This window comes from Odocoileus virginianus, chromosome 7 (genome assembly GCF_023699985.2).
Source record: "Odocoileus virginianus isolate 20LAN1187 ecotype Illinois chromosome 7, Ovbor_1.2, whole genome shotgun sequence".
In the NCBI taxonomy this organism is placed as follows: Eukaryota; Metazoa; Chordata; class Mammalia; order Artiodactyla; family Cervidae; genus Odocoileus; species Odocoileus virginianus.
The window spans coordinates 47,761,700-47,788,620 of record NC_069680.1 but is presented as its reverse complement, the minus strand read 5'-3'; the positions used below and the strand labels follow the sequence as shown (position 1 = coordinate 47,788,620).

Sequence of the window (26,921 nt, the reverse complement as noted above, 5' to 3'; positions counted from 1 at the left end):
GGCACAGTCTCCTCCTGACCCCATGGTGTCCCCGCAGAGGATGAAACTTTGTAAGTGGAGACAGGAAACTTTTATTGCCAGGGCCTTGGAAGTACCATGCCCACCCCACCCCCCAAGTGATGACCTAAATTACAACAGTGACCCACGGTGGAAGCACCTGTGGTGCCCAGCGTGGTCCCCTCTGCCTGCCCTCCCACCGCTTGGCCCAGCATCAAACCACCACGGCCTCATCTCCTGCCTCTGCAGCCTGGGCAGCTCCCCTCAGCCTGGCCCCACCGCTCTGTGGGCACAGGCAGCTTCCCATCAGCCTGCCCTTCAGGGGCTGGTGCTGGAGGGGACGGCCCCCAGCGGGGTCCAGGCTGAGTTGTCGGGCCGCCCTCCAGGTAGTGAAGAAGAAGCACCGGACCCGCATGCTGGAGTTCTTCATTGACGTGGCTCGAGAGTGCTTCAATATCGGCAACTTCAACTCCATGATGGCCATCATCTGTGAGTGTGCGGCCCCCGGGGTCCCCCTCCAGTGCTGCGGGGCCTGCCTCCCCCTGCCCTCACCCTGCCTGTCACCCCCTGCAGCTGGCATGAACCTCAGTCCTGTGGCGAGGCTGAAGAAAACGTGGTCCAAGGTCAAGACGGCAAAGTTCGACGTCTTAGAGGTAGGCATCAGCCTCGGGAGGGGGCTCCCATCATGCTTCGGCCCCTGTGAAGATGTGCTGCCCCGGGTGCCATCCGGTGTCGGGAGTGTCAGCAGACCTGGCTGCGCTGCCCCCGGGAGGCAGGCAGCCCACACTTCCTCGGCTTCAGGACTTCAGTCAGAACCAGCACTGCCTAAAGCAGAATTCTGGGGAGAGATTAGTAGGGGTTCGGCAAAGGCAGGCCGATAGCCCCAGGCTGGGCAAGGCTGACCAAGCAGAGAGTGGCCTGTTCCCTGAAGTCCTGGGTCGTCTGGGTGGCCCAGGGGCTGGCCAGTGAGTGTGCAGCCTTGACCAGATGTATTTGATCACAGAATCCAGTTTTATAGGCGTGTCTGTGCAGCTGGTCAGGTTTGGGGCTATTGGCCTCCACAGAAGGGCACAGGAAGATTTTGAAGGAGGTTAAGACGCATACTTAGGAGGGAAAGAGGCGGTGTGAGTGCACTGCTGAGTCTCTCCAGCTCTTCCTGTGATGCTCAGACCCCAACCCAAAGGCCTGGCATGGTGCACAGCCCAGAGCCCTCTGCACTTCTCCCACTGGGCTCACTCCTGGAAATGACAGGCTGCCCAGAGCTGGTTTCTGCAGAGGGTGTCCTGAGCAGGTCTGACGGCGGTGGAGGTGCAGTGCCCACCACATCCTCCTGTCTGCCCACAGCACCACATGGACCCATCCAGCAATTTCTGCAATTACCGGACAGCCCTGCAGGGGGCCACGCAGAGGTCACAGACGGCCAACAGCAGCCGGGAGAAGATCGTCATCCCCGTGTTCAACCTTTTCGTCAAGGACATCTACTTCCTGCACAAAATCCACACCAACCACCTGCCCAACGGACACATTAACTTCAAGGTTAGCTCAGCCCCATGCCCTGTCCCCAGGCAGGGAGGGAGACCGGGCTTCACTCTTGAACAGGCAGAGTCTGTCTCTGCCTGCCAGTGGCTGGGTGGTGGCCTGGACAGCTCCAGGGTGGGTCCTGGCTGCCAAGTGACCTCCGGGTGTGCGGTGGCCCTAGCTCTGGGTGGGTGGTCTGGTTACAGAGCTAGGAGACACGAGGCCCCCAGGAGTGAGGTCAGGGTGTGTTCTGGCTGGTGGTGCTGTGCTGTGTGTGGGGGCCCTTCTGGGTCCGAGTTGGCTCTGAAGGGCTACCGTCCTGTCTCGCTGGGACCAAGGAGGTGAGCAGCAGACTGAAAGCGGAGCCTCCGTCCCCTTCCCTAACCAAGGTTTTCAAGCTTAAGGTGACAAATCTTCTGACCCTTCAGAAATTTTGGGAGATCTCCAGGCAGATCCATGAGTTCATGACATGGACACAGGTGGAGTGTCCCTTTGAGAAGGACAAGAAGATTCAGAGTTACCTGCTGACGGCTCCCATCTACAGCGAAGAAGGTGAGGGCCACCGCCCCCAACCCCCTGCCCAGACACACACTGTAAAAGTCACTCTGACTCGGGGTGCCCTCCCAGGTTATTCCCATGCTATGCTGGGGAAGCTCAGCTCTCAGGGGAGAGTGCATGAGGGTGGGCTGCGAGCGGATGGGAGATGGAAGGACAAGAAGAGATCGGGCTCCTGAGAGCCAGGATGGGCCTGGACCGGCGCTGTGGAGCCAGAGAAGTCTCAGAGTCCCCAGGCAGCCGGGAGCCCCACACAGCAGACCCCTGGGGACCATCCCGGGCCAGACGTCACTGCCTGCTTGGTCTGGGAGTTCCTTCCTGGGCCTTGTTCCACCCTGGAAGGGAGGGTTTGAGAAGGGTATGTGTGTCAGGGGCAGACTGACCGTGTGTGGACATGGCTTCTGAGGGTCTTCTCGTCTCTCAGCTCTCTTCATCGCCTCCTTTGAAAGTGAAGGTCCAGAAAACCACATGGAAAAGGACAGCTGGAAGACCCTCAGGTAGGAGAACTCAAGGGGAAGTCTCCTGACCCCACGACCAACCCCCATGCCTGAGTTTATAAGGAAGGGAAAGGATGAGGTGGGGGAGCATCCCTGAGGACTTGGGGTTTGAACTTCCCTGATCATCCCTCCATGGCCAGTTCCTGGCAGCCAGACCTCCCCTAGTTGCACAGGCCTGCCCTCTGCCTGGTCGGGGGAAGGGCCTGTGGCCACTTGACCATTTCCTCATTCCCTGCCCACCTTTAGGACCACTCTCCTTAACAGAGCCTGAAGGCATGGATGCGGCCTGCAGACGCTGGATGAAGCACACTTATGTACTGAGTTCTAATCTTGATTGATATGGGTTGAGATGAGGAGGCCTCACTGGTTGGGGTCCATTTTGTACATAACTTTTGTGAAGAAAAAAATAATTATTTCATGCATCAACCTTTGGCACTTAACAAAGTTCTTTTGTTTACTTTAAATAACAGGGCAGGGCCCTGCTTTGGGGAGGGGTGGGGAAAGAGTATCATGGGAGATGGTGTCCATGATAACATCTTATTCTAATGAAATGTAGATTTTTATTTTCTACTTTTGATTATTAACATCTTACAAAAAAAAAAATTTTAAAAAACCCAACCAAAACCAACGTGAGCCCTGCCTCCTTTCCAGCCAGTGTCTCTGATGTCGGGGTTAGTGCCTTAGAGGGTACTGGAGGCCGGTCTCGCCCGCAGCCGGGCTGCTGGAGGTGCCGGGAAAGTGCTGCCCTCAGCGCCCAGGCCTGCGAGGGTCCAGCAAGAAGGGCTCGGGTGGCCGGGGTGGTGGGGGCGGGTGGATCTCATTTGCTTATTTCTAGAAGTGCACCTTGAACATGGGCTTTCCAAAGTTTACATTTTCATTTTCCTTTATCAGGGATTTATGGGGGTCAGTAGGGAGGGAAGGGGGATACCTGGCAGCGTATTTTCTGTTGGAATATGTCTGGCAAAACTCAACTACATTTTAGGAAAAGAGAAAATCTCAAATAACGTAAGGAGGGGGATCATGGAATTGTCAGTTTTCCAGGCTATCACTTTGAGACACTTAGCCATAATGAAGTGAAAAAAAAGTAAAATTGAAGGATGGGGACACTGAAAGCCACCTTGAAGTCCAAGTACAAAGTGAAAAGAAGCAACTTACAAATCAGTACCCTCCTTCCTTCTGGGCGGGGAGCTCCCCTAGTGGAACTGAAACCCAAAGTTAGCCAGGCCTGTATCTGCTGGAGCCCATGCACATACAACCGCCCAACATTTGGAGTTGTTTTCCACACCAAGACTCGAGGTGTGCACTCCATTTTCTGTCTGACTTCCTGGCCGTGGGACCACGACAGCCCTGCTCCCGTCAAGGTCAGAAGTGGGCAGTCCACACTGTATCCCTGCCTCTTGGCAGGCTTTCATTCCACGCAAGCAGACCTGGAACTACTCACCCTCTCCCCACATGGCTGGGGTTCGCCAGAGTCTCCAGCGGGGAGGCCTGGGTGAGGATGGATCTGTTAGCTGCCAATTCCCAGAACTCCTGGGAGAGCCTGGAGATGTGAGGACGCCGCCTCAGGGGGAGGTGGCTTTGTGATCTGCTGCTGATGTCGCCCTCAGCCCTGGGTGGAGCAAGGATATTCACACTGTATTGTCACAGTGTTTTTGCACTTTTCAGATGTTCTAGATAGTACATACTGTATACTGATAATACATATTGCTTTATGTATTTGAGATAAAGGTTTAAAACTTGAGAATCTATATTTGGAATACAATGTTAGAACCTTTTTTGTCCACGTGTTAAGGAGCTTTCACATCAATGTGCACTTCCCTGGGTTATCAGTTCTAGTACCGACCTGCCACAGTGTCTACATTTGCTATTTTGTTTTTCCAATTTGATACATACCCTAACTCTGATGTTTTGGTATTTCGAGATGAACTGAGTATAAAGCTGTACCATAATGCAGGATGTCAGCTACTGGTGTGACTGGACGTACTTGCATCAATAAAAGAACATGTTGCTCCCATCGTTTGCCTGTTCTCTGTGCGCGGCTGTGAGGATGTGGCTCTGATGCTGGCAGGAGGCATGGGGATGCCTGGCCAGAGGGCAGGATGAGATGCCAGGGCCACCATGGCCTTTCAGAGATGGAACAGGAACTCTCACCTCCACATTCTGAGAAAGGGCTTTTCAAATAATGTAAAAACAAGAAAAGATTGTACAAGAGGCAGGTTCTATCCTGCTTTCCTCAAAGACAGATCCAGAAGGATTTCACTAGCAACTTTGAATTATGTGGTCATGTAAGTTCAGGGCCTACCTTCAGCGACTGTCGAGGTTCCTTTACTGCAGGGCTGATAGGAACCTTCGGTGTCAGTGGGCTCTGTGGATCTCTCTGGGGGGCTGGGGATGTTGGGGTGCACTGGTTGATGTGCTTCTCCATCGCGGTTCTTCTGTTTCAGTTGGTCATGTTCAGGAGTACTAAAGGAGAAAGAATTGTTGAGGGGCACACAAGAGCTTGTGGAACTGAAGGAAAAGAAGTGAGATGCTGCCTTTGTCTGGACTGTCTCATGGCCAACCTGTCAGGCGCCCAGGCTGGATGAGGTCAGCTCCACAGACCTGACGCTGTTCCTCAGAGCCAGCCCATTAAAGAGTGCTGCCTGCAGAAACCTTTCTGTGCTGGGGGGATGCTGTGCTGAGGGGGGATAGAGCCAGCTCAGCCCATTAAAGAGCGCTACCCACAGAAACCTTTCTGTACTGAGGGGGATGCTGTGCTGCGTCATCACCCACCAGTATAGTGGTCACCAGGTGTGCCGAGGGACTGGCACCAAAATGTGGCCAGGGAAAGAGGAATAGAACTCTGACTTATTTACATTTAAATAGCTAATGGTCACTGGGTACTGGAGAGAGGCAAGGCCTGGGGGGTCTCGTCACCTGCTGCCCCTCCAAGTGCCTTGTGGAATGGACAGCATGCGATAGGGGCTCGGTGTTTGTGGAGCAAATGAGGACTCATGTGAGGATTCCTAAGTGAGCTTTGGATCAATGAAAACACTTTTTTAGGTCTTTCCACTCAATGGCATCCTTACTTTCTTGGCATAGTTAGTTTTGGAAGTTACTACATACCTTACCTGGAGAAGGAGCAGCACCTCACTTGTTCTGCATCTTGGAGCTTGAGCTGGGAGTGGGAGGCGAGCTGGCTTGGTGAGCCATGGGACTGTCCCTTCACTCATGGTGTGGCACCCTCCAGGCAGTGTTTCTCAAGGTGTTGGTTCCCACCCAGCAGGAGCAACAATGGGAGACTCAGGTATGGATCTTCAGCAACAATGTTAAGGGAACAATGCTGTCAAGAATAAAATAAAATATCCATCAACAGATACATAAAGAAGTTGTGGTACATATATACAATGGAATATTACTCAGCCATACAAAGGAACAATATTGGGTCATTTGTAGTTAGTTATGTGGATGAACCTAGAGCTTGTCATACAGAATGAAGTAAGTCAGAAAGAGAAAAAGAAATATTGTATGTTAACACATATGTATGGAATCTAGAAAAATGGTACTGATGGGCAAATTTGCAAGTCTGACATAGAGAACAGAGCTGTGGACACAGCAGGGAAAGTAGCGGGTGGGGTGACTTGAGAGAATAGCACTGATATATATACACTACCTGTGTTTAACAGATAGCTAGCAGGAAGCTGCTGTATAGTACCGGGAGAGAGCTCAGTGCTCAGTGATGACCTAGAAGGGAGGGGTGGGGGTGGGCAGGAGGGAGGCTACAGAAGGAGGGGATACATGTATACATATAGCTGATTCATTTTGTTGTACAACAAAAATAATGACACAACATTATAAAGCAATTATCCAATTAGGGCTTCCCTAGTGACTCAGTGGTAAAGAATCTGCCTGCCAATGCAGGTTCATAACCTGGTCTAGGAAAATCCCCTGGAGAAGGAATTGGCAACCCACTCCAGTATCCTTGCCTAGGAAATCCCATGGACAGAGGAACTTGCTCCCAAGAGTTGCAAAGAGTCAGACATGACTTAGCAACTGACAACAAATCTTCCATTTAAAAAATTTTTGAAATGGGAGAAAAAAGAATATGAGAGTTAAGCACCTGCCCATTTCTGACAGCATGAAAGACAAATGCTTCAGTTCAGTTCAGTCGCTCAGTTGTGTCTGACTCTTTGTGACCACACAGACTGCAGCACGCCGGGCCTCCCTGTCCATTACCAACGACCGGAGTTTACTCAAACTTATGTCCATTGAGTTGGTGATGCCATCCAACGATCTCATCCTCTGTTGTCCCCTTCTCTTCCCACCTTCAACCTTTCCGAGCCTTAGGGTCTTTTCAAATGAGTCGGTTCTTCTCATCAGGTAGCCAAAGTATTGGGAGTTTCAGCTTCAGCATCAGTCCCTTCACAGAATATTCAGGACTGACTTCCTTTAGGATGGACTGGTTGGATCTCCTGGCTGTCCAAGGGACTCTCAAGAGTCTTCTCCAACACCACAGTTCAAAAGCATCAATTCTTCTGCACTCAGCTTTCTTTATAGTCTAACTCTCATATCAATACACGACTACTAGAAAAACCATAGCTTTGACTAGACAGCCCTTTGTTGGCAAAGTAATGTCTCTCTGCTTTTTAATATGATGTCTAGATTGGTCATAACTTTTCTTCCAAGGAGCAAGCGTCTTTTAATTTCATGGCTGTAGTCACCATCTGCGGTGATTTTGGAGTCCAAGAAAAAAATCTGTCACTGTTTCCACTGTTTCCCCATCTATTTCCCATGAAGTGATGGGACCAGATGCCATGATCTTAGTTTTCTGAATGTTGAGCTTTAAGCCAGCTTTTTCACTCTCCTCTTACACCCTCCTCAAGAGGCTCTTTAGTTCTTTGCTTTCTGCCATGAGGGTGGTGTCATCTGCATATCTGAGGTTATTGATATTTCTCCCAGAAATCTTGATTCCAGCTTGTGCTTCATCCAGCCCAGCATTTGTCATGATGTACTCTGCATGTAAGTTAAAGAAGCAGGGTGACAATATACAGCCTTGATGTACTCCTTTGCTGATCTGGAACCAGTCTGCTATTCCATGTCCAGTTCTAACTGTTGCTTCTTGACCTGCATACAGATTTCTTAGGAGACATGTTAGGTGGTCTGGTAGTCCCATCTCTTGAAGAATTTTCCACAGTTTGTTGTGATCCACACAGTCAAAGGCTTTGGCATAATCAATAAAGCAGAAGTAGATGTTTTTCTGGAACTCTCTTGCTTTTTCAATGATGTTAGCAATTTGATCTCTGGTTCCTCTGCCTTTTCTAACTCCAGCTTGAACATCTAGAAGTGCATGGTTCACATACTGTTGAAGCCTGGCTTGGAGAATTTTGAGCATTACTTTGCTAGCATGTGAGATGAGTGCTTAAACGCTTACCTACTGAAACTGACTGATAAACCTATGCAAAATTTTAACATCCATGTAAAGGCAGAAACTCATAGTTTTAATTTTCAGTCCACAAGGGGGTCAGAGAAGAAAGTCCAGGGCCTGCTCAAGAAGGGTCAAATAGGAGACTTTAGCTCATTAAGCTGCCATATCAAAGAGCCACCCCTCAGCATAACAGTGAACTTGAAATAAAACACTCCTACTCCAATCCCACCAAGATGCTAAGGAAGACTGCCTGTTTTGAACCTCAGCACTCCATGGGAATAGGGAGAATTTACCCCTGATAATTGACAACCACATATCAGTGAGTTTCACAAAGTTTTACAGCACAAATCACACTGGTCAAAAAAACTTCAAGCTTAGAATTTAGTTTAACATGGCCCTAAACTGATATTGTCCCTAAGTTACCCAGTAGAAACAAAAGTTCTGATCTATATTCTAGTTGGAAAAGTCTCTCCTTAGCTGTATCTAATATACCATTAAATCCACCTACTAGATTAAAAAATTTTTCATTTCTAGATGCTCTATTTGGATAAATTCTGTATAAATTGCCTACTTATACAGATGCTCTATTTTTGTCCAAGTCCACTTGGACAAAATTCTGGATAAATAACTGGAATATAACACAGAAAGGCAAAGGTTGGAAAATATGAAACAGACTTAACATATGTTATTAGAGTTACAGAAGGAAAAAGAATGAGGCAGAGACAATGAAAATTAAATATCTGAGAATGTTTCAGAACTGACAAGAGACAATCCAATTAACCCAAAGATTCTCAAGTAGGATCAGAAGGAAAAAAAAAATATGTATACAGACATATCATAGTGATTCAGAATAGAGATAAAGAAGAGATTTTAAAGACAGAGAGAAAAAAGGTTGATTACCTTTAATGGCATATCAACTGTTAAGCTAATAGTTTATTTCACAACAGAAATAACTGAAGGCAGAAGACAGTGGAATCATAACATCAGTGTGCTGTGGAATTAAAGAAACCTCAGCTAGAGTTGGAATAGGCCAGTAGGGGGAGGTCTCATACCCAGCTACGCATCATCAATTACTCCAAATAGCAAGAAAGGCAGCAAATATCTCCATCACAGGAAGGTGTTGCCTGCTTTATCACCAACCAGGAAGAGAGAAAACTTCTCTTTTTCTTCAGAGAGTACAGTAGCCCACCAACTGGAATGAACTCCCAGCTTCCTCCAATGAACATTTTGGTTAATACAGTTCCTCCCAATTCCCCATTTTACCATATATAAGCAAGTTTCCTTTTCTTGTTCTCTGATTTGCCTATGACCCACTGTAGTTCACTTATTCTGAATTGCAATTCCTCTGGCTATTCCTGAGTAAACTCACTTTTCCTGGTCAAATAGCTGAATATATTATTAGAGTTGACAGTGCTAAAAAATTTCTCAACCTAGAATTCTAAACCCTTCAAAAATATTTCTTCAAGATATTTATAAACTAAAATAGAGTCTGGCATAATGCCTTTGCCAAAAGAAATTCTAAAGGATGAATCTTGACTCTACTACATGAAAATTATTTCCATATGAATCACAGATCTAAATATGAAACACAATCAATAAAGCACTTAAAAGAAAACATAGACATTTAATCTTTACTTTGGAGTAGGCAAAGGTTTTTAAAATTGCACACCAAAATCACTAGCCATAAAATAAAGCTGATAAATTGGACTTTATTACTAACAACTTCTGCTTATTAACAGGTAAATATTAAGAGAATGAAGACCAGTCCCTTGCCTGGCAGAAGATATTTGCAATATATAAATCTGACAAAAGACTCATATCCAGAATACAGAAGCAACTCTTATACATCAATTAAAAAAAAGCCCATGAAAGAAAAAAGGGCAAAAAAATGGAATAGGCATTTCACAAATAAGATATTCAAATGGCCAATATGCATCTGAAAAGATAATCAACATCATTTTCCTAATGATAAGCTAAAATCAAAATTAAATAACTGTACACATTCAATAGAAATTAAAGAGTCTGAATTAAAAATGTTGAAAATATTTGTGGGGAGGATATGAAGCAATGAGATCTTTCCTATGTGGCTGGTAGGGGTTCAGTTATTTGGAAGGACTGAGAAAAATTTGACAACACTTGGTAAGACTATTTAAGAAAAAAGAAAAGCACAAATAAACAATATCAAGAAAAAGAGGTTATCATGATTGATCCCATACATATTACACAGATAACAAGAGGAAATGTCAAACAGCTTTGTATGTTTCATCTCAAATTTCAAGTTTATAAGTATAAATTCCTAACAAACAGCCCCTTACCTAAAATAACTCAATCAAAACTGACTTTAGAAGAAACAGAAAATCTGAACAGTTCTACAGTCATTAAATAAATTGAGCTTGTGATCAGAGATTTTCCTATATAGAAAGGTTCAGGCCCAGATAACTTTCAGGAAGTTTTGTCAAATATTCTAAGGAGGAAATAATTACAGTCATACAAAACTTTTCTAGAAACACAGTACAAAGGAACACCTGTAACTTAGTTTATAAGCGAGCAAAACCTTTATAGAAGAGCCCAAGAATGAGAAAGGAAGTACAATATATAGGCATTCTTAGTCATGAACACAGATGAAAAACACCCCAAAAAAGTTTTTACATATACAACACCCATACACACATATATACAGATATGCAACTAAATGCTTGTATATGCATGCAAACTGAATCCAGCAATGTGTAAGCATCATATATCATGACAGATTGGTGTTTACCCCAGGAATGCAAGGGTACTTCAGAAAATTAATTCATCAATTTAACATATTTAAGATGGGAAAAATCATATAATCATTTCAAAAGATATAGTAAAAATATTTAACAAATGCTTTCAAGCATGATAAAAACTTGCCAAGTGGTAACAGAAGGTAACTTTTATTAACTTAAAAAAGGGTATGTATTAAAAAAAAAATACCATACTTACTGATGAAACTGCGAATGTCTCCCTTGAAATCAGAAATATGGGCAGGAAGTCCACTATTACCACTTCCAGTCAATACTGCAAAACAAATCCTAACAAGCACAGTTTAAAACAAGAAAAATATATAGAAATTGAAAAGAAACAAAAATTCTCTATTACTCATAGATATATTGTCAGGAAGCATTTAACAGGAGGTTTCCTGTGTGCTGTTTTGGATCTGTCATGAATCCTCTGTTCCTTATTAATTCCTGAATATTCAGGAATTTAGAGGAGTGGCACGCTACTCCCGGGGCTGAGGAATACATGCATTTCCTTTGTTAGTTTTTCCATACGGTGATAAGCAACTATTTACAACCCTCTTCCTTTTTATGAACCATACAGTAAAAGTGATTATTTACAACCCTCTCTCTTTGATATGGATCGCCTCATGTTTCCTTGATAATTTGTAAGTCTGGACTTTTTTAATCTTTGCTGAAAATAGCTACCTTGCAAGACAGTATATATACCCACACTATGTTGAATAAAACACCTTTGCTCCATCAGAGCTTTCTTTCCTTCTCTCTCTCTCAGGCTAATTCTTTGGAGCGCAGAAGCCCGCTGAGCTCACTTTCTTGCCCGGGCTTCTGAGACCCTCTCGAGAAGGCACACTGTGCCTTCACCCCCTGGAGAGGGCGCCCGGTGCCTATGTGAAGCAGTGCAAGCTCTGTGTCAAGAGCTTTATTGGTTTTCTGCGTAAACCAAGGAATATCAGCCTCTTTCTCTATCTCCTTTACTTTCTTATCGTCGACTCCGGATCACCAGGTTCCGGTCCATTAAAGGACCTCAACAAGTGGCGCCCAGAACAGGGGCCTGGTACATGTGGCAGATTCGGACGGAGTGACTCCAGGGCCTATGGAGGCTGGTAAGTACAAAGACACGGGTCAATCGGCTGGAAAGCCCCCTCACTTTTCTACTTTACTTAAAGTTCAGGGACTTTCGGTTTTGCGCCAACGAGTAGAGGCTTGCCTTCAAACAATAGTTAAACATAATCCCTGGTTCCCTGATGAAGGCAGTTTTGATTCAGAAATTTGGCACCGGGTCAAAGAGAATGTTGAACGAGCCGCCAGACAGGGAAAAAATATTCCGATAGATTTCTGGCCCCTATGGGCTCTCATTAAAGCTGTGTTTCTGCCATTTCAAGGTAATTCTAGCCCTTCTGATATTCGGCAACAGGCAGAACACTTATTACATGAATATGAATTAGATGATGAAACCTTACAAAAGGCCCAATTAGAACAACATAAAATATTTCAGAATTTTCCTACAAGCCCTGCCCTGGTTGCTCCAAACGCTCCTCCCCTGCCAGCAGGCACAAATCCCAAAGTCTCTCCCTTGCTAGAACCTAATGATTCTGGCAACGACTCCCCTAAGACACCTTTTGACATTAAAACCGACAACACCTTTCTGAATAATAATCTACCTACTCACTCTCCTTCATGACAGAGGCTCTCTGAATTGCTGGCTTTGCAATCATAAGTCTCTGAAGCTGAAGGTTTCTCCACCTTTCCAGTTTTTAGAAATCCTGATGCTCAAGGGAAAATAATACCTTAATATGAATGTCACATGCAACAAATGAAAAAGGCTGTAACTATGTATGACCCACATTCGCCTTTTACTAGAGAGATTCTAAATGCTATCGCATCTTCTATTGGAACCTTTATTCCCTATGATTGATGAATTTTAATAAAAGCTCTCCTTAAATAAGGAGAGTATCTTCAATGGACAATGTGGTTTCAAAATATAGCCAGAGATCATGCTAACAAAAATGCTTGAGCTGGCGCTCCCCAAAACCAAATTACTTTTAAAATGTTAATTGGCACCGAACAATTTGATGCTTATAAAAGTTCAAATACAATGCCCTCCTTTGTTGCATGGACAATTAAAAACAATGGCCCTTGAAGCTTGAGATAGAATTACTCCTCAAGAAAAACCTACAGGTAGCTACACTAAAATATTACAAGGACCTAATGAAACTTATGCTGATTTTTTAGCTAGAGTAAAAACTGCTATTTCCTGTACTGTAATTGGAGAAAAAGTCAAAAGGCAACTAGAGAAATTACTTGCTTATGAAAATGCAAATCAGCAATGTCAAAAGGCTATAGTTCCAATTCGTGAGACAAGGACTATTATTATTTGAAGGCTTGTCACAATCTAGGATCAGAAACTCAAAAGGTGCAAATGCTAGCTGAAACAATGGTTGCTGCCTTAAGAAAGGGAAATGAAGAATGCTTTACATGTGGAGATAAGAACCATTTAAAAAGGGACTGCCCTAAGAAGACTAATAAAAAAACCTCCAAAAATCTGCCCTCGCTGCCGTAGAGGAATGCACTGGGCCAAAGACTGTAAATCCAAATTTGACACTGTAGGGAAACCTATTGTGGAAAACACCAACCAGGGGACCCCCCAGGTCCCCTTCAACAAAAACTAGGGACAAGATCCATCTTTTCCCTCAAATCCTCTACATCTGGCAGTGCTGCCGTCAATATACCAGCCCTAAATGATTTTCTCCTTTACCCTCAAACAGTCCCCTCTAAAGTATCTTCTGGACTTTTTGGATCCCTGCCCCCACAAACCTTCAGTCTTTTACTTGGCCGATCTAGTTTGACTTCTAAAGGAATTACTGTTCACCCTGGAGTAATTGATTCAGATTATAAAGGAGAAATTCAAATTATGATGTCATCTCAGATTTTATGGCAATTTAAAAAGGGGGACAAAATTGCTCAATTACTCCTTCTACCTTACATTTCTATTAACTCCTCTAATGTATGGACAGGTGGATTCAGCAGTACAGATCAAAAACAGTCCTTATGGACATCATTGGTATCTGAATTTTCCCGACCAACTATGAATATCAAAGTTAACGGTAAAAGGTTTTCTGCTCTCCTCAACACTGGGTCTGATATTACTATTATTTCCAAACATTTATGGCCCAAATCGTGGCCTATACAAAAAATTTCTTGCCAAATTGCAGGGATTTCTCAGACCAAAGTACAAGAGGTTTATCAGAGTACTCAAATTTATCCATGTGAGGGACCAGAATGCCAACCTGCAACATTAAAACCTTATGTGATAGATGCACCCCTTAATCTAATAGGAAGGGACTTATTTATGCAATGGCAAACTCAGATATACATTCCACATTTTTCCTAGGGGCCACTGCTCATTTAACAAATAATACAATTGTTAAAATAACTTAGGAGAATGACAAGCCTATTTGGACAGAGCAGTGGCCCCTCACGAAAGAGAAATTACAGGCGGCTAAGGAACTCATAGATACACAACAAGAATTAAAGAATTCCTCAATATTGAGGAATCTTGTTCTCCTTGGAACTCTATTTTTGTTATAAAAAAATCTAACAAATGGTGTCTCCTAACAGACCTTAGAAAAGTTAATGCAACTTTTAGGTTGCAACCTATGACAACCAGGAATCCCATCACCGACCACTATTCCTCAAAATTGGCACATTCTTATTATCGATTTACAAGATTGCTTTTTTAATATACCTTTACACCCTCTAGACCTAGAGAGATTTGCTTTCTCTCTCCCTTATCCTAATCATATCAGACCTCATAAACGGTACCAATGGACTATACTGCCACAAGGGATGATGAATTCTCCCATCATGTGTCAGTATTACGTAGCTAAAGCCCTTGAGCCTGTGAAGAAACAATTTCCTAACTTTCTTGTTATTCACTATATGGACGATATATTGTTCTTGGCTCCATCTATCTTAGAAACTCAACACATGTTTGATACAGCTCAACTAAGCTTAAAAAACTCTGGATTAATCATTGCCCCTGAAAAAATTCAAACCTCTACACCTTACCACTACTTAGGGTTTGTTGTTAATAGACAACGTATTACTCCCCAACTAACTCAGATCTGTACTGATAAATTATCAACCTTAAATGATTTTCAAAAGCTCTTAGGTGATATAAATTGGATTAGATCTTCTTTAGGCATTGCTAATTATCAACTAAATAACCTATTTAAATACTTTAAAAGGAGATCCTGATTAAAATTGCCCTTGTTCACCTTCTCAAGTGGCACAAGAGGAACTCTAGTACAAAATAAATTACAAAAACAATATCTTACTTGCATCAAACTAGATTTACCTCTAGAATTATTTACGCTCCCCTCTCTTCATTCTCCCACGGGACTTCTTGCCCAACAAGAACACCCAGTAGAATGGATCTATACCCGTTTTAGGGGAATAAAGTCACTTACCTCCTACCTTGATTTAATTGCTCTAATCATTATCAATGGAAGAAATAGGACTAAAACTCTAATTGGCTCTGATCCTCATAAAATTGTAAAACCTATCAATAAATCTCAATTTGAACACACATTACAAACTTCTACCGATTTCCAAATAGCTTTTCTGGAATATTTTGGAGAAATTTCATTTCATTATCCTTCTGGTAAGCTGTGGAATTTCTCCAAAAATACTGAATTTATTATTTCCTGCATTATCAGCTCACAGCCTATATCACAAGCTGAGGTTTTTTTATATAGATGGGACTAAAAACGCCAAAGCTTCATTCTGGTCTCTTAAGAAATATAAAGTCTTTTATACTAAATTTCATTCTGCTCAACAAAATGAATTATATGCTCTTATTCAAGTTATTTGCCTACATCCTTACCCCATTAATATAGTCTCTAAATCTATATATTCAGTTTTTGTATTAAAAAATATAGAAACCTCCACCATAAACTCCGATCAACCCATTATTCAACAACTCTTTTTCAAATTACAATCTGTTGTTAGAACCTCAATTCTCCCATTTATATTACACATATTTGAGCACATTCTTGCCTTCCTGGCCCCATGACTTATGGTAATGAGCAGACTGATAAACTGGTTTCCTTTGCTACTCCGAAGAAACAGCATGCTCTGTTGCACAACAATGCTGGTTCCCTACAGCAGCTATGGAAAATCCCATACCGCCAGGCTTAAAAAATGATTAGCAATTGTTCTTCTTGTAGACCCCTACATCTTCGACCCATCACACAAGGTATTAATCCTCGCGGTTTACAACCTAATGAACTATGACAAATGGATGTAACTCATTGCCCTGAACTTTCTCCATTTTCTTTCTTGCATGTCTGTATCAACACTAATTCTTCTTTTATTTGGGCCACACCTCTTCGCGGTGCAGCTACACAACTCACTTATTAGCTTGTTTTGCTGTAATGGAAACGTCTCGTTCTATTAATACAGACAATGGCCCTGCCTATATTTCTAGACACTTTAAACAATTTTTACAATCTTTTTCTATTAAACATATTACAGGTATTCCTTATAATCCACAGACACAAGACATAGTCAAATGAACATATCACACACTAAAGTTGCAAATAAAATTTAAAAAGGGGGAACACACAGGAACACTACTGTCTTCCTTATCTAAAGCAGACTTTACTAGATTCCAACATAAGATATTTCCTAAACCTATAACTATTGTTAATACAGCTTTATTTGTTTAAATTTTTTTTTTTAACTTGCCACAAGGAGATATCTTGACAAGAACAGAAAAGCATTTCGAGGAATTGAAGGACACCTCCTCCTCTGCTCATTTGGTACCAAGACGGGTTAACGAAACAATGGAAATCTGGGAAACTAATCTTACAAGGAAAGGGATATGTTTGTATTTCCCCAGATGGATCCAACGAACTCACATGGCTTCCTCTTCGGAAGATTCGACCCAAAGGGGACCCCCGGCATTCAAAATGGAGACGAAACAAGAACCCCAGGAGGAAGAAATTCCAATACTGGCCATGGCGGCTCTAAAGATCTCCAGGAAGCGCCGCCCTCGGCGGCATCAACCTTATGATCTCCCCACTTGGGGACAAATAAAAACCCTTACTAATCAAGCTGAAAATCTGGTTTCTCAACAGGGAATGCCTTGGAGTCCTGAAAACCTTCTTATCGCTATGCTCTGTTGGCCTGTGCTACCCCCGGATTAACTAATCAGATTTAACTGGGCTTACTTACCTACCCCCCCCCCCCTTTATTGCAGGTCATAAAATGGACAGAGAAAGGATATCAACTAATGACTCCACCCTTATGCCCCCTCCCTGGAACTTGGAGGGGCCATCACACCCCAGGGAGGAAGGAAAACTAATTAACATTTCTTTAGGCTATGAAGTCCTCCCATTGTACCTGGGCCCAGGAGAATTATGCATAAACGTCAGCGACAAACTTGGGCTTTTGTCCTGCCTCCAAAAGAAGACTTTTGGACATTGCTTGGATTATTTACTGCCCTTTCTTTGTCTATGAACCATGTTTATACTACTGAAACTAGGGGAAGAGTTAGGGAAAGAACAAAGAACATTATGTGAAGGGTTTATTTATAAGAACTTTAAATATACTCCTGTTCGTTGGAACAAATGTCAAGCCAAATCAGGAAAACTAATATTTGTGGCTAGCCACACCATTGTCGATTAGGGACCCCATGGTATGTGGTTATCTAACTGCTCAGATGATATAAACAACACTGCATGTGATTATGCTACTCAGAGTTACTAACACCATGATAGAGTATTACCATGACAAAGGACTTCTTGGCTGGCTTGACAGTGGAATAGCACCCCTGGTGGAATAGCATCCCTTGTCCTCAGATCGTCCTCGATAAACAGAGTGGGCCTGAACAATGGGACATCTGGAAACTTGTTGCCACCACCGAAAAACTTGGGACTTGGACCGGACATTTCACAGGGACCAATCGTGGTCATAGTAACTATTTCTTTTGCTATAATCAGTCATATTTTATACAGGCCTGTGTCCCACTTCCTTTTATTATAGCCACAGTAAATTTACAATTTAATAAGACTTTATGTTCTGTAACTTGTATTAATTGCAAACTATATACTTGTCTTAACTCCTCTATTTCTTTAAAAAATGATTCTCTTTTGATTTCTTCTATCTCGATGTCATTTGTGGTTACCAATAAATCTCCAATGACCCTGGGAAGAAGGTCCCATGGTTGGACTCGCTTCCAGATTACTTACTAAACTGCTCCAATTATCTAAACGATTCGTTGGATGGCTGATTCTTGGCATTTTGGGGTTAATAGCTATTTGCATCACTGCTGCTGTTGCCGGCACTGCTTTACAAACCTCAATTCAAACACATAATTTTATCCAAAATTGGACTGAGGATGCTCATAATATGTGGGCTACTCAGGCTCAGGTAGATGAGGATATTCATAAGGAAATACAAGAACTAAAAGCAGCCATCAAATGGGTCGGAGATCAATTAATAGATTTGCAAAAACAAGTGATACTAAAACATGATTGGAATCCTACTCAATTTTGTGTTACTCCTGCTCAATTCATAGTGCCTTCAACTGGGAACAAATCAAATTTCATTTACAAAATATACATGATAATGCCTCTCTGAATGTACAATTACTGCAAAAGGAAATCTTTGAAACTTTTTCTAAACATCTTCCCTCTTCCACTAATTTGGAAACTTTAGCTGAACAACTTGTTGATCAATTATCTGGGCTAGACCCAAGGGGATGGTTTCAAAGTACTACCCACAGCATCGGGTCTGGAACTGTAACTTTGGTGATTGTCTTGGTAATTATATTTGTTGTTTATTGTTGTCTTTCTATAATGTTGGTTAATACTAACAAAAACTCATTTGGACAGGACCTTTTTAACAAATATAATAAAATAGGGGGAATTGTCAGAAAGCATGTAACAGGAGGCTTCCTGTGTGCTGTTTCGGATCTGTCATGAATCCTCTGTTTCTTATTAATTCCTGAATATTCAGGAATTTAGAGGAGTGGCACACTACTCCCAGGGCTGAGGAACGCATGCGTTTCCTTCGTTAGTTTTTCCATACGATGATAAGTAACTATTTACAACCCTCTTCCTTTTTATGAGCCGTATGGTTCAGTTCAGTTCAGTTCAGTTCAGTCGCTCAGTTGTGTCCAAGTCTTTGCGACCCCATGAATCGCAGCACGCCAGGCCTCTCTGTCCATCACCAATTGCCGGAGTTTACTCAAACTCATGCCCATCGAGTCGGTGATGCCATCCAGCCATCTCATCCTCTGTCATCCCCTTCTCCTCCTGCCCCCAACCCCTCCCAGCATCAGGGTCTTTTCCAACGAGTCAACTCTTCACATGAGGTGGCCAAAGTGTTGGAGTTTCAGCTTCAGCATCAGTCCTTCCAATGAACACCCAGGACTGATCTCCTTTAGGATGGACTGGTTGGATCTCCTTGCAGTCCAAGGGACTCTCAAGAATCTTCTCCAGCACCATAGTTCAAAACCATCAATTCTTTGGTGCTCAGCTTTCTTTATAGTCCAACTCTCACATCCATACATGACCACTGGAAAACCATAGTCTTGACCAGACGGACTTTTGTTGGCAAAGTAATGTCTCTGCATTTTAATATGCTATCTAGGTTGGTCATAACTTTCCTTCCAAGGAGTAAGCATCTTTTAATTTCATGGCTGCAGTCACCATCTGCAGTGATTTTGGAGCCCCCAAAAATAAAGTCTGACACTATTTCCACTGTTTCCCCATCTATTTCCCATGAGGTGATGGGACCAGATGCCGTGATCTTAGTTTTCTGAATGTTAAGCTTTAAGCCAGCTTTTTCACTCTTCTCCTTCACTTTGATCAGAGGCTTTTAAGTTCCTCTTCACTTTCTGCCATAAGGGTGGTGTCATCTGCATATCTGAGGTTATTGATATTTCTTCTGGCAATCTTGATTCCAGCTTGTGATTCTTCCAACCCAGCATTTCTCATGATGTACTCTGCATAAAAGTTAAATAAGCAGGGTGACAATACACAGCCTTGATGTACTCCTTTTCCTATTTGGAACCAGTCTGTTGTTTCATGTCCAGTTCTAACTGTTGCTTCCTGACCTGCATACAGGTTTCTCAAGAGGCAGGTCAGGTGGTCTGGTATTCCCATCTCCTTCAGAATTTTCCACAGTTTGTTGTGATCCACACAGTCGAAGGCTTTGGCGTAGTCAATAAAGCAGAAATAGATGTTTTTCTAGAACTCTCTTGCTTTTTTCAATGATCCAGCAGATATTGGCAATTTGATCTCTGCTTCCTCTGCCTTTTCTAAAAGTAGCTTGAACATCTGGAAGTTCACAGTTCACATACTGCTGAAGCCTGGCTTGGGAGAATTTTGAGCAGTACTTTGCTAGCGTGTGAGATGAGTGCAATTGTGCAGTAGTTTGAGCATTCTTTGGGATTGCCTTTCTTAGGGATTGGAATGAAAACTGACCTTTTCCAATCCTGTGGCCACTGCTGAGTTTTCCAAATTTGATGGCATATTGAGTGCAGCACTTTCACAGAGTCATCTTTCAGGATTTGAAATAGCTCAACTGGAATTCCATCACCTCCAGTAGCTTTGTTCATAATGATGCTTTCTAAGGCCCACTTGAGTTCACATTCCAGGATGTCTGGCTCTAGGTGAGTGATCACACCATCGTCATTATCTGGGTCATGAAGATCTTTTTTGTACAGTTCTTCTGTGTATTCTTGCCACCCCTTCTTAATATCTTCTGCTTCTGTTAGGTCCATACCATTTCTGTCCTTTATTGAGCCCATCTTTGCATGAAATGTTCCCTTGGTATCTCTAATTTTCTTGAAGAGATCTCTAGTCTTTCCCATTCTGTTGTTTTCCTCTATTTCTTTGCATTGATCACTGAGGAAGGCTCTCTCATCTCTCCTGGCTATTCTCTGGAACTCTGTATTCAAATGGGACTAACTTTCCTTTTCTGCTTTGCTTTTCACTTCTCTTCACAGCTATTTGTAAGGCCTCCTCAGACACCCATTATGCCTTTTTGCATTTCTTTTCCATGGGGATGGTCTTGATCCCTGTCTCCTGTACAATGTCACGAACCTCTGTACATAGTTCAACAGGCTCTCTATCAGATCTAGTCCCTTAAATCTATTTCTCACTTCCACTGTATAGTCATAAGGGATTTGATTTAGGTCATACCTGAATGGTCTAGTGGTTTTCTTCACTTTCTTCAATTTAAGTCTGAATTTGGCAATAAGGAGTTCATGATCTGAGCCACAGTCAGCTCCCGGTCTTGTTTTGCTGACTATATAGAGCTTCTCCATCTTTGGCTGCAAAGAATATAATCAATCTGATTTCGATGTTGACCATCTGGTGATGTCCATGTGTAGAGTCTTCTCTTGTGCTGTTGGAAAAGGTTGTTTGCTATGACCAGTGCATTCTCTTGGCAAAACTCTAGTTCTAAAAGGTCTTGTAGGTCTTCATAGAACCGTTCAACTGCAGCTTCTTCAGCATTACTGGTTGGGGCATAGGCTTGGATTACCGTGATATTGAATGGTTTGCCTTGGAAATGGACAGAGATCATTCTGTCGTTTTTGAGATTGCACCCAAGTACTGCATTTCAGACTCTCTTGTTGACCATGATGGCTACTCCATTTCTTCTAAGGGATTCCTGCCCACAGTAGTAGATATAATGGTCATCTGAGTTAAATTCACCCATTCCAGTCCATTTTAGTTCACTGATTCCTAGAATGTCGCTGTTCACCCTTGTCATCTGTTTGACCACTTCCAATTTGCCTTGATTCATGGACCTAACAGTCCAGGTTCCTATGCAATATTGCTCTTTATAGCATCGGACTTTGCTTCTATCACCAGTCCCATCCACAGCTGGGTATTGTTTTGCTTTGGCTCCCTCCCCTCACTCTTTCTGGAGTGATTTCTCCACTGATCTCCAGCAGCATATTGGGCACCTACCAACCTGGGGAGCTCCTCTTTCAGTGTCCTATCATTTTGCCTTCTCATACTGTTCATGGGGTTCTCAAGGCAAGAATACTGAAGTGGTTTGCCATTCCCTTCTCCAGTGGACCACATTCTGTCAGACCTCTCCACCATGACCCAACCGTCTTGGGTGGCCCCACACGGCATGGTTTAGTTTCATTGAGTTAGACAAGATGGTAAAAGTGATTATTTACAACCTTCTCTCTTTGATATGGATCGCCTTATGTTTCCTTGATAATTTGTAAGTCCAGACTTTTGATTTTTATCTTTGCTGAAAATAGCTACCTTGTAAGACAGTATATATACCCACACTATGTTGAATAAAACACCTTCACTCCATCAGAGCTTTCTTTCCTTCTCTCTCTCTCAGGCTAATTCTTTGGAGCAGAGAAGCCCACTGAGCTCACTTTCTTGCCCGGGCTTCTAAGACCCTCTCGAGAAGGCACACTGTGCCTTCACCCCTGGAGAGGGCACCTGGTGCCTACATGAAGCAGTGCAAGCTCTGTGTCAAGAGCTTTACTGGTTTTCTGTGTAATCCAAAGAATATCAGCCTCTTTCTCTCTCTTTTACTTTCTTATCATCGACTCCAGACCACCAGGTTCCAGTCTATTAAAGGACCGCAACAAAACATAACTGCGTAACAGAAAAAATGCCAACTAGAAATACAATACTAGAAATGTTTGGGACTTCACTGGTAGTCTAGTGGTTACCACTGCACTCTTTTTTTGTTTTTTACTACTGCACTCTTTCATTGCAGGAGGCATGGGTTTGATCCCTGGTCAGGAAACTAAGATCCCACATGATGGTGTGGGAAAAAAAAAATTGTGTTTGGCAAGGTTACTGAACACAAAAATTAACAAAAATCAGTTTGATTTCTAAATACCAGCAAAAAATAAAAAAAGATATTTACAGTGGCATAAAAAATGCAAACTATCTATGAAAAAAAACTTTAAAAAATACATGTAAATCCACTGTGTGAAAAAGTACAAAACTTAACTGAAGATAATAAAGGCCAAAATAGATAGTATCATGTTCAAGGACTGGGGGGCTCTGTATGATAAAATGTACTTTTTCCCCAAAGTGATCTTATAGATTCAATGAGATTCTAATAAAAATTCACAAAAGTTTTCATGAAACTTAACAAGCTTATTCTAAAAGTTTTATGAAAGTACAAAGGTTACAAATAACCATGACAATCCTTCAGAATAAAGCTATGTATGAGGTACGCAGAAGATAATACAGAACAACAGCTTTAAAATACTTTTCCCCATTATGATGTCAAAAATTAACAATAAAAAGAATACATAAAGGAAAAAAGATTAACTAAACACATTGAAGTTAATTTTTATTCATCAAAAAGTACCATGAAGAATGGGAAAGGACAGTTACATCCCAGAGAAGATATTTGCAAATATTTAACCAGTAAGAATTAGTACTCAGAATATGTGAAGAATTCTTATGAATTTATAATAATGGGCAAAAAGACTGGAAATGAAAATTATAACTACAATTCATGCCTAAAGCCCACTAGATTAGCAAGAATTAAAAAGTTTGACATAATTAAGTATTGCCAGGAATGCAAAGTGAATCTCTTACAGTGCTGGAAGTGGTCCACTTTGGGAAGTAAGTTGAATATACACACAACTGGTGACTTGGCATCATTACTCCTAGAGAAGTTCTCAAATGCTCGTAAGAGATACACACAGCAGTATTCATGGCAACACTGCTTGTGACAGCCAAAGCAAATAAGGAAACAAACAACATAAAAAAATGAGTGATCCAAATATCTATCAAGAGTAGAAAGAATACTGCAGTGTATTCATTTAGTGGAATCCTAATCAGTAATTAAAATGAATTAACTTTGAGATTAACATGAATGAACAAAAAAAACACCACTGACTGTTAGAGAATATATGATGAAATAATACACATATTAATTCAAAACAGGCAAAATAGTCTATCGTGTAGATATACATACATAGTTGGGAAAACAGTGAAGAAAAATAAGTGAAAAATTATCACAAAAATCATCAGGATAGTGACTATATGGACAGAGTGAGGGTATGTGATTAAGAAAGTGCACACAGAGGCCTTTCATCAACAAAGTTTGAGATTCTAATCTGAATAGCTGCTATACTGGTGTTGGCGTCACTATTCTTTAAAGTACACAGTTATATGTCATGCAATTTTCTGTATTTGATACTTTTCAACAGAAAGAAATTAGCTTATCACATTTTGATTTAACTTTTGGTAATAAAATACTTTATTGGTACCTTTTACTATCAAAAACATAGTAAAGTTTCCATTGCTTAGCTTCCATATTTAAATTAAAAGCTTGTTTTTTAAAAAAGAAAAAATTCATTTGGTTCTGTCAAAAAACAAACTACAACTCACTTCTGTAAATAATTAGGTTCTCTCACTTTAAATATCTTAATTCACTGGTCTTTACAATAAATAACTGTATATAAAAGGAGACAATGACCTGAACAATTTTGCAGAGAACATTTTACACATCTTAAAAAACCAAGTCTAAAAGGAATCCCAACTTAATACTTAAAAGAACAGTAAGAGTTACTGTAAAATTGAATTCATGTAGCACCAAGAAATTTGGGACTTATAATTTTCAGATGATATGATATACGGAGCAAAAAGAATAATGATTTGTCTTCCATGAATTTTCAGAGGTTTATATACGATAGAAAGAATTCCTTATAGGTCCCTTTGAAAAGCAAAAGGTTCAAAAATCTATGCATACCTTTCACCACATCTCCAATTTGTGGATATAGCGCTTGACCCTATGGCAAAAGATCCATGTGTGATAAACAGCACAGTACAGTCCTATCTGAATGTAACTGCTTCCTCATCTTGTCTCATTAATATAATTTATACCTCAATTAAAACATCATTCTATCTGCAAGTTATATATTCCCTAAAATACTCTATAATTCAGATTTCCATTTAGACAATGTTCTGCTCTGCCCCTTTCCTTGAATCAGTATGATCTTATGGCATACCTCATTAAATTGCTTGGTTTTTCTCCCCTCAACTCAAAGTATTATAATAATGTAAATACAGATGTAGCATAATTAACATAGAAGACAAAAAGGATAAAACAAACATATGGATCCATGCTAAATGAGACAACACAAAGCAAAAAACACACAACACTATGCTATGTTCATCTATTCTGAGCCACAAGGAGGCCCTGCAAGAGCCTTGGCTCATGTAAACTGATGTTCCCAGACACCCCTAGTGTCCTGTGTTCCAGCATAACTAACTGTTATGTTTAAGGTGTTTCCATATTTATTTGTTCAGAACAGCCTACAGCAACTCTGACTCCTAATCCTGAACATGATGATAAATTAATAACACATTATATTTTTGATCAAGTGATAGATTCTATCCTTAGTATTTTCTACTATTACCCATTTGTTTAAAAATAGACATTCAGGGGGCTAGGCAACACAAAGCTGAGGAATTTTTATCTCTGCCTGCTCTTCATTAGTTGGGAATTTTAGATATGTCATTTAGTTATCCTCTGCTTCAGTGAAAATGGATTCTTTAAGCAAATGACCAAAGATCTTCATATAAAACCAAGCAGGTTGACTCAGTGGTCAGCAGGTGAAGAACCCTTGTTGACACACTCCATCCATAACACTCCATCCTCTCTAAAGGAATAGGATGCTCCAACCTACCTTGAGCACAACACATTTCACCCCTCAGCCCAGATGCAACCAGGATACACATCAGAACATGAAGCCAGGTAGAACTTAACTCAAGACTACTCTCAGAACAAATACCAGATTTTGATTTGTCAATGATCCATAGTGAGGTATGTTCAGAAAAAGAGACTCTGCATTGCAACACTGCTTTTTCTTCTCACACCAAGTTAAACTGCTGAAGTAACATCAGCAAGAACACAAAAGCATGTCTTCCTGAAAGAGGCACTGCATCTAGAATTGGAATTAAGGCTAAACAAATAGTCCTGGTTTGTGGTTCAGATAATGTGTCAATGATTACATTAACCAACAGCTTCGCTATTTGTCCTGTATGCCTGTTTGTGAAGATGCGTCTCTATCTCCTCCCTGAAGACCAGCATTCCCAGGTGAGAGTGAGAGGCCTCGTTCATGGCTTTGGACTGGATGCACATGCGGTACTGCTCAGGGGTCAGCTCGTCAGCACAGCGCTTCTCATGCCAGAGGTGGAAAAGACCAGGAACCGGAGTCCGGATCACAATCAGGTCACTGTGTAAGTACTTTCGATACAGATGAACATCTTCTCCACCCCAACCTTTTACTTCCATGTCAAATCCACCTGCAGGATCAAAACTCATACTATTAAATAGCTGCCTGGCAGAGCAGAGTCAAACCTGATAAAGATTTAAACATTCTGCCTCAAATAAGATGACATGTACAATCTAAAGACACCTGAAGTAGAGGACTGACATCCTGGCTTAGAAATACAGTTACCAGCTGATAGCTGGAAGGTCAAGGGTCTGTTGTTGAGTATCAAAATAAGACTAAATATTTGAGAATACTTTGCCAACTTCAGTTTTATAGAAAATTTTTAGAAAGTCAAATAAAGGAGAAGGAAACCTAAATCACTCACAATATCACCACCATTAGTGTTTTATGGTGTTTTTCTTCTAACCTTTGAGATCCAAATTTTTCTGGGTCACAGAAAATTTTCCAGAGGGGAAAACACAAGAAATGGGCCAAGTGGGACACATAAAATTGAGAATGGACACACAGATGATTTAAAGCCACATTAGTAGGTGAAATTACTAAGAAAGTTTATAAGGAAAACAGGGCCCAGGTCTAACTGCTAAGAAATGCCAAGTATCTGGAGGGCAAACAGGCAGAGAAAGTTAGCAAAAGAGACTGAGGCAGCCCCAGAGGAAGAAGAGAATTCTGGAGAATGTGTCATCACAGCAGTCAAGTGAGGAAAGCATCCTAAGGAAGAAATGGTCATGTGCTGCTCAATTAAACAGAATCAAGTAGATTTGGCAATGTTAAATGTCACTTACAGCCTTACCTAGAGCATAGATCAAGTTCATACTATTTTTAAGTTGATTTAGGCTGAACTAACTGTAGAGAAGCATGGAGAATACAAACTGTTTTGGGTTTTTTGAAGAGTTAGAAAGGATTCAGAAAGATGGAGAAAAAAATTAATT

The 26,921-nt window shown here is 41.7% G+C and overlaps 2 protein-coding genes and 1 long non-coding RNA gene across 12 annotated transcripts in view; 1 reads left to right on the top strand and 2 right to left on the bottom strand.

Annotated features, from left to right (window-relative positions):
* Window positions 1-4,581, top strand: part of RASGEF1A (RasGEF domain family member 1A) — a 135,718-nt gene extending 131,137 nt beyond the window's left edge. For 5 of the 6 annotated variants that reach the window (XM_070470674.1, XM_020909208.2, XM_070470675.1 and 2 more), the window contains 6 exons: window positions 384-486; window positions 571-650; window positions 1,342-1,533; window positions 1,905-2,067; window positions 2,495-2,567; window positions 2,814-4,581. In XM_070470674.1, the coding sequence (XP_070326775.1) occupies window positions 384-486; window positions 571-650; window positions 1,342-1,533; window positions 1,905-2,067; window positions 2,495-2,567; window positions 2,814-2,838 (636 nt within the window). In that variant the 3' untranslated portion in view covers window positions 2,839-4,581. The remainder of the gene's footprint in view (window positions 1-383; window positions 487-570; window positions 651-1,341; window positions 1,534-1,904; window positions 2,068-2,494; window positions 2,568-2,813) is intronic. The other variant, XM_020909226.2, reaches the window with a different exon arrangement.
* On the bottom strand, window positions 48-14,360 carry LOC110147617 (uncharacterized). 3 transcript variants are annotated; one of them, XR_011488749.1, is made up of 4 exons: window positions 10,942-14,321; window positions 5,673-5,889; window positions 2,454-5,030; window positions 48-835 (listed from the first exon to the last, which is right to left on the bottom strand). It is a non-coding gene; the product is annotated as an uncharacterized lncRNA (long non-coding RNA). The 3 variants fall into 3 exon arrangements; XR_011488747.1 differs by having other exon boundaries at window positions 48-5,030; window positions 10,942-14,360; XR_011488748.1 differs by having other exon boundaries at window positions 48-5,030; window positions 5,678-5,889; window positions 10,942-14,360.
* Window positions 14,361-23,067: 8,707 nt separating this feature from the next.
* Window positions 23,068-26,921, bottom strand: part of LOC110147625 (chondroitin sulfate N-acetylgalactosaminyltransferase 2) — a 55,224-nt gene continuing 51,370 nt past the window's right edge. For all 3 annotated transcript variants that reach the window (XM_070470672.1, XM_070470671.1, XM_020909264.2), the window contains one exon: window positions 23,068-26,062. In XM_070470672.1, the coding sequence (XP_070326773.1) occupies window positions 25,770-26,062 (293 nt within the window). In that variant the 3' untranslated portion in view covers window positions 23,068-25,769. The remainder of the gene's footprint in view (window positions 26,063-26,921) is intronic.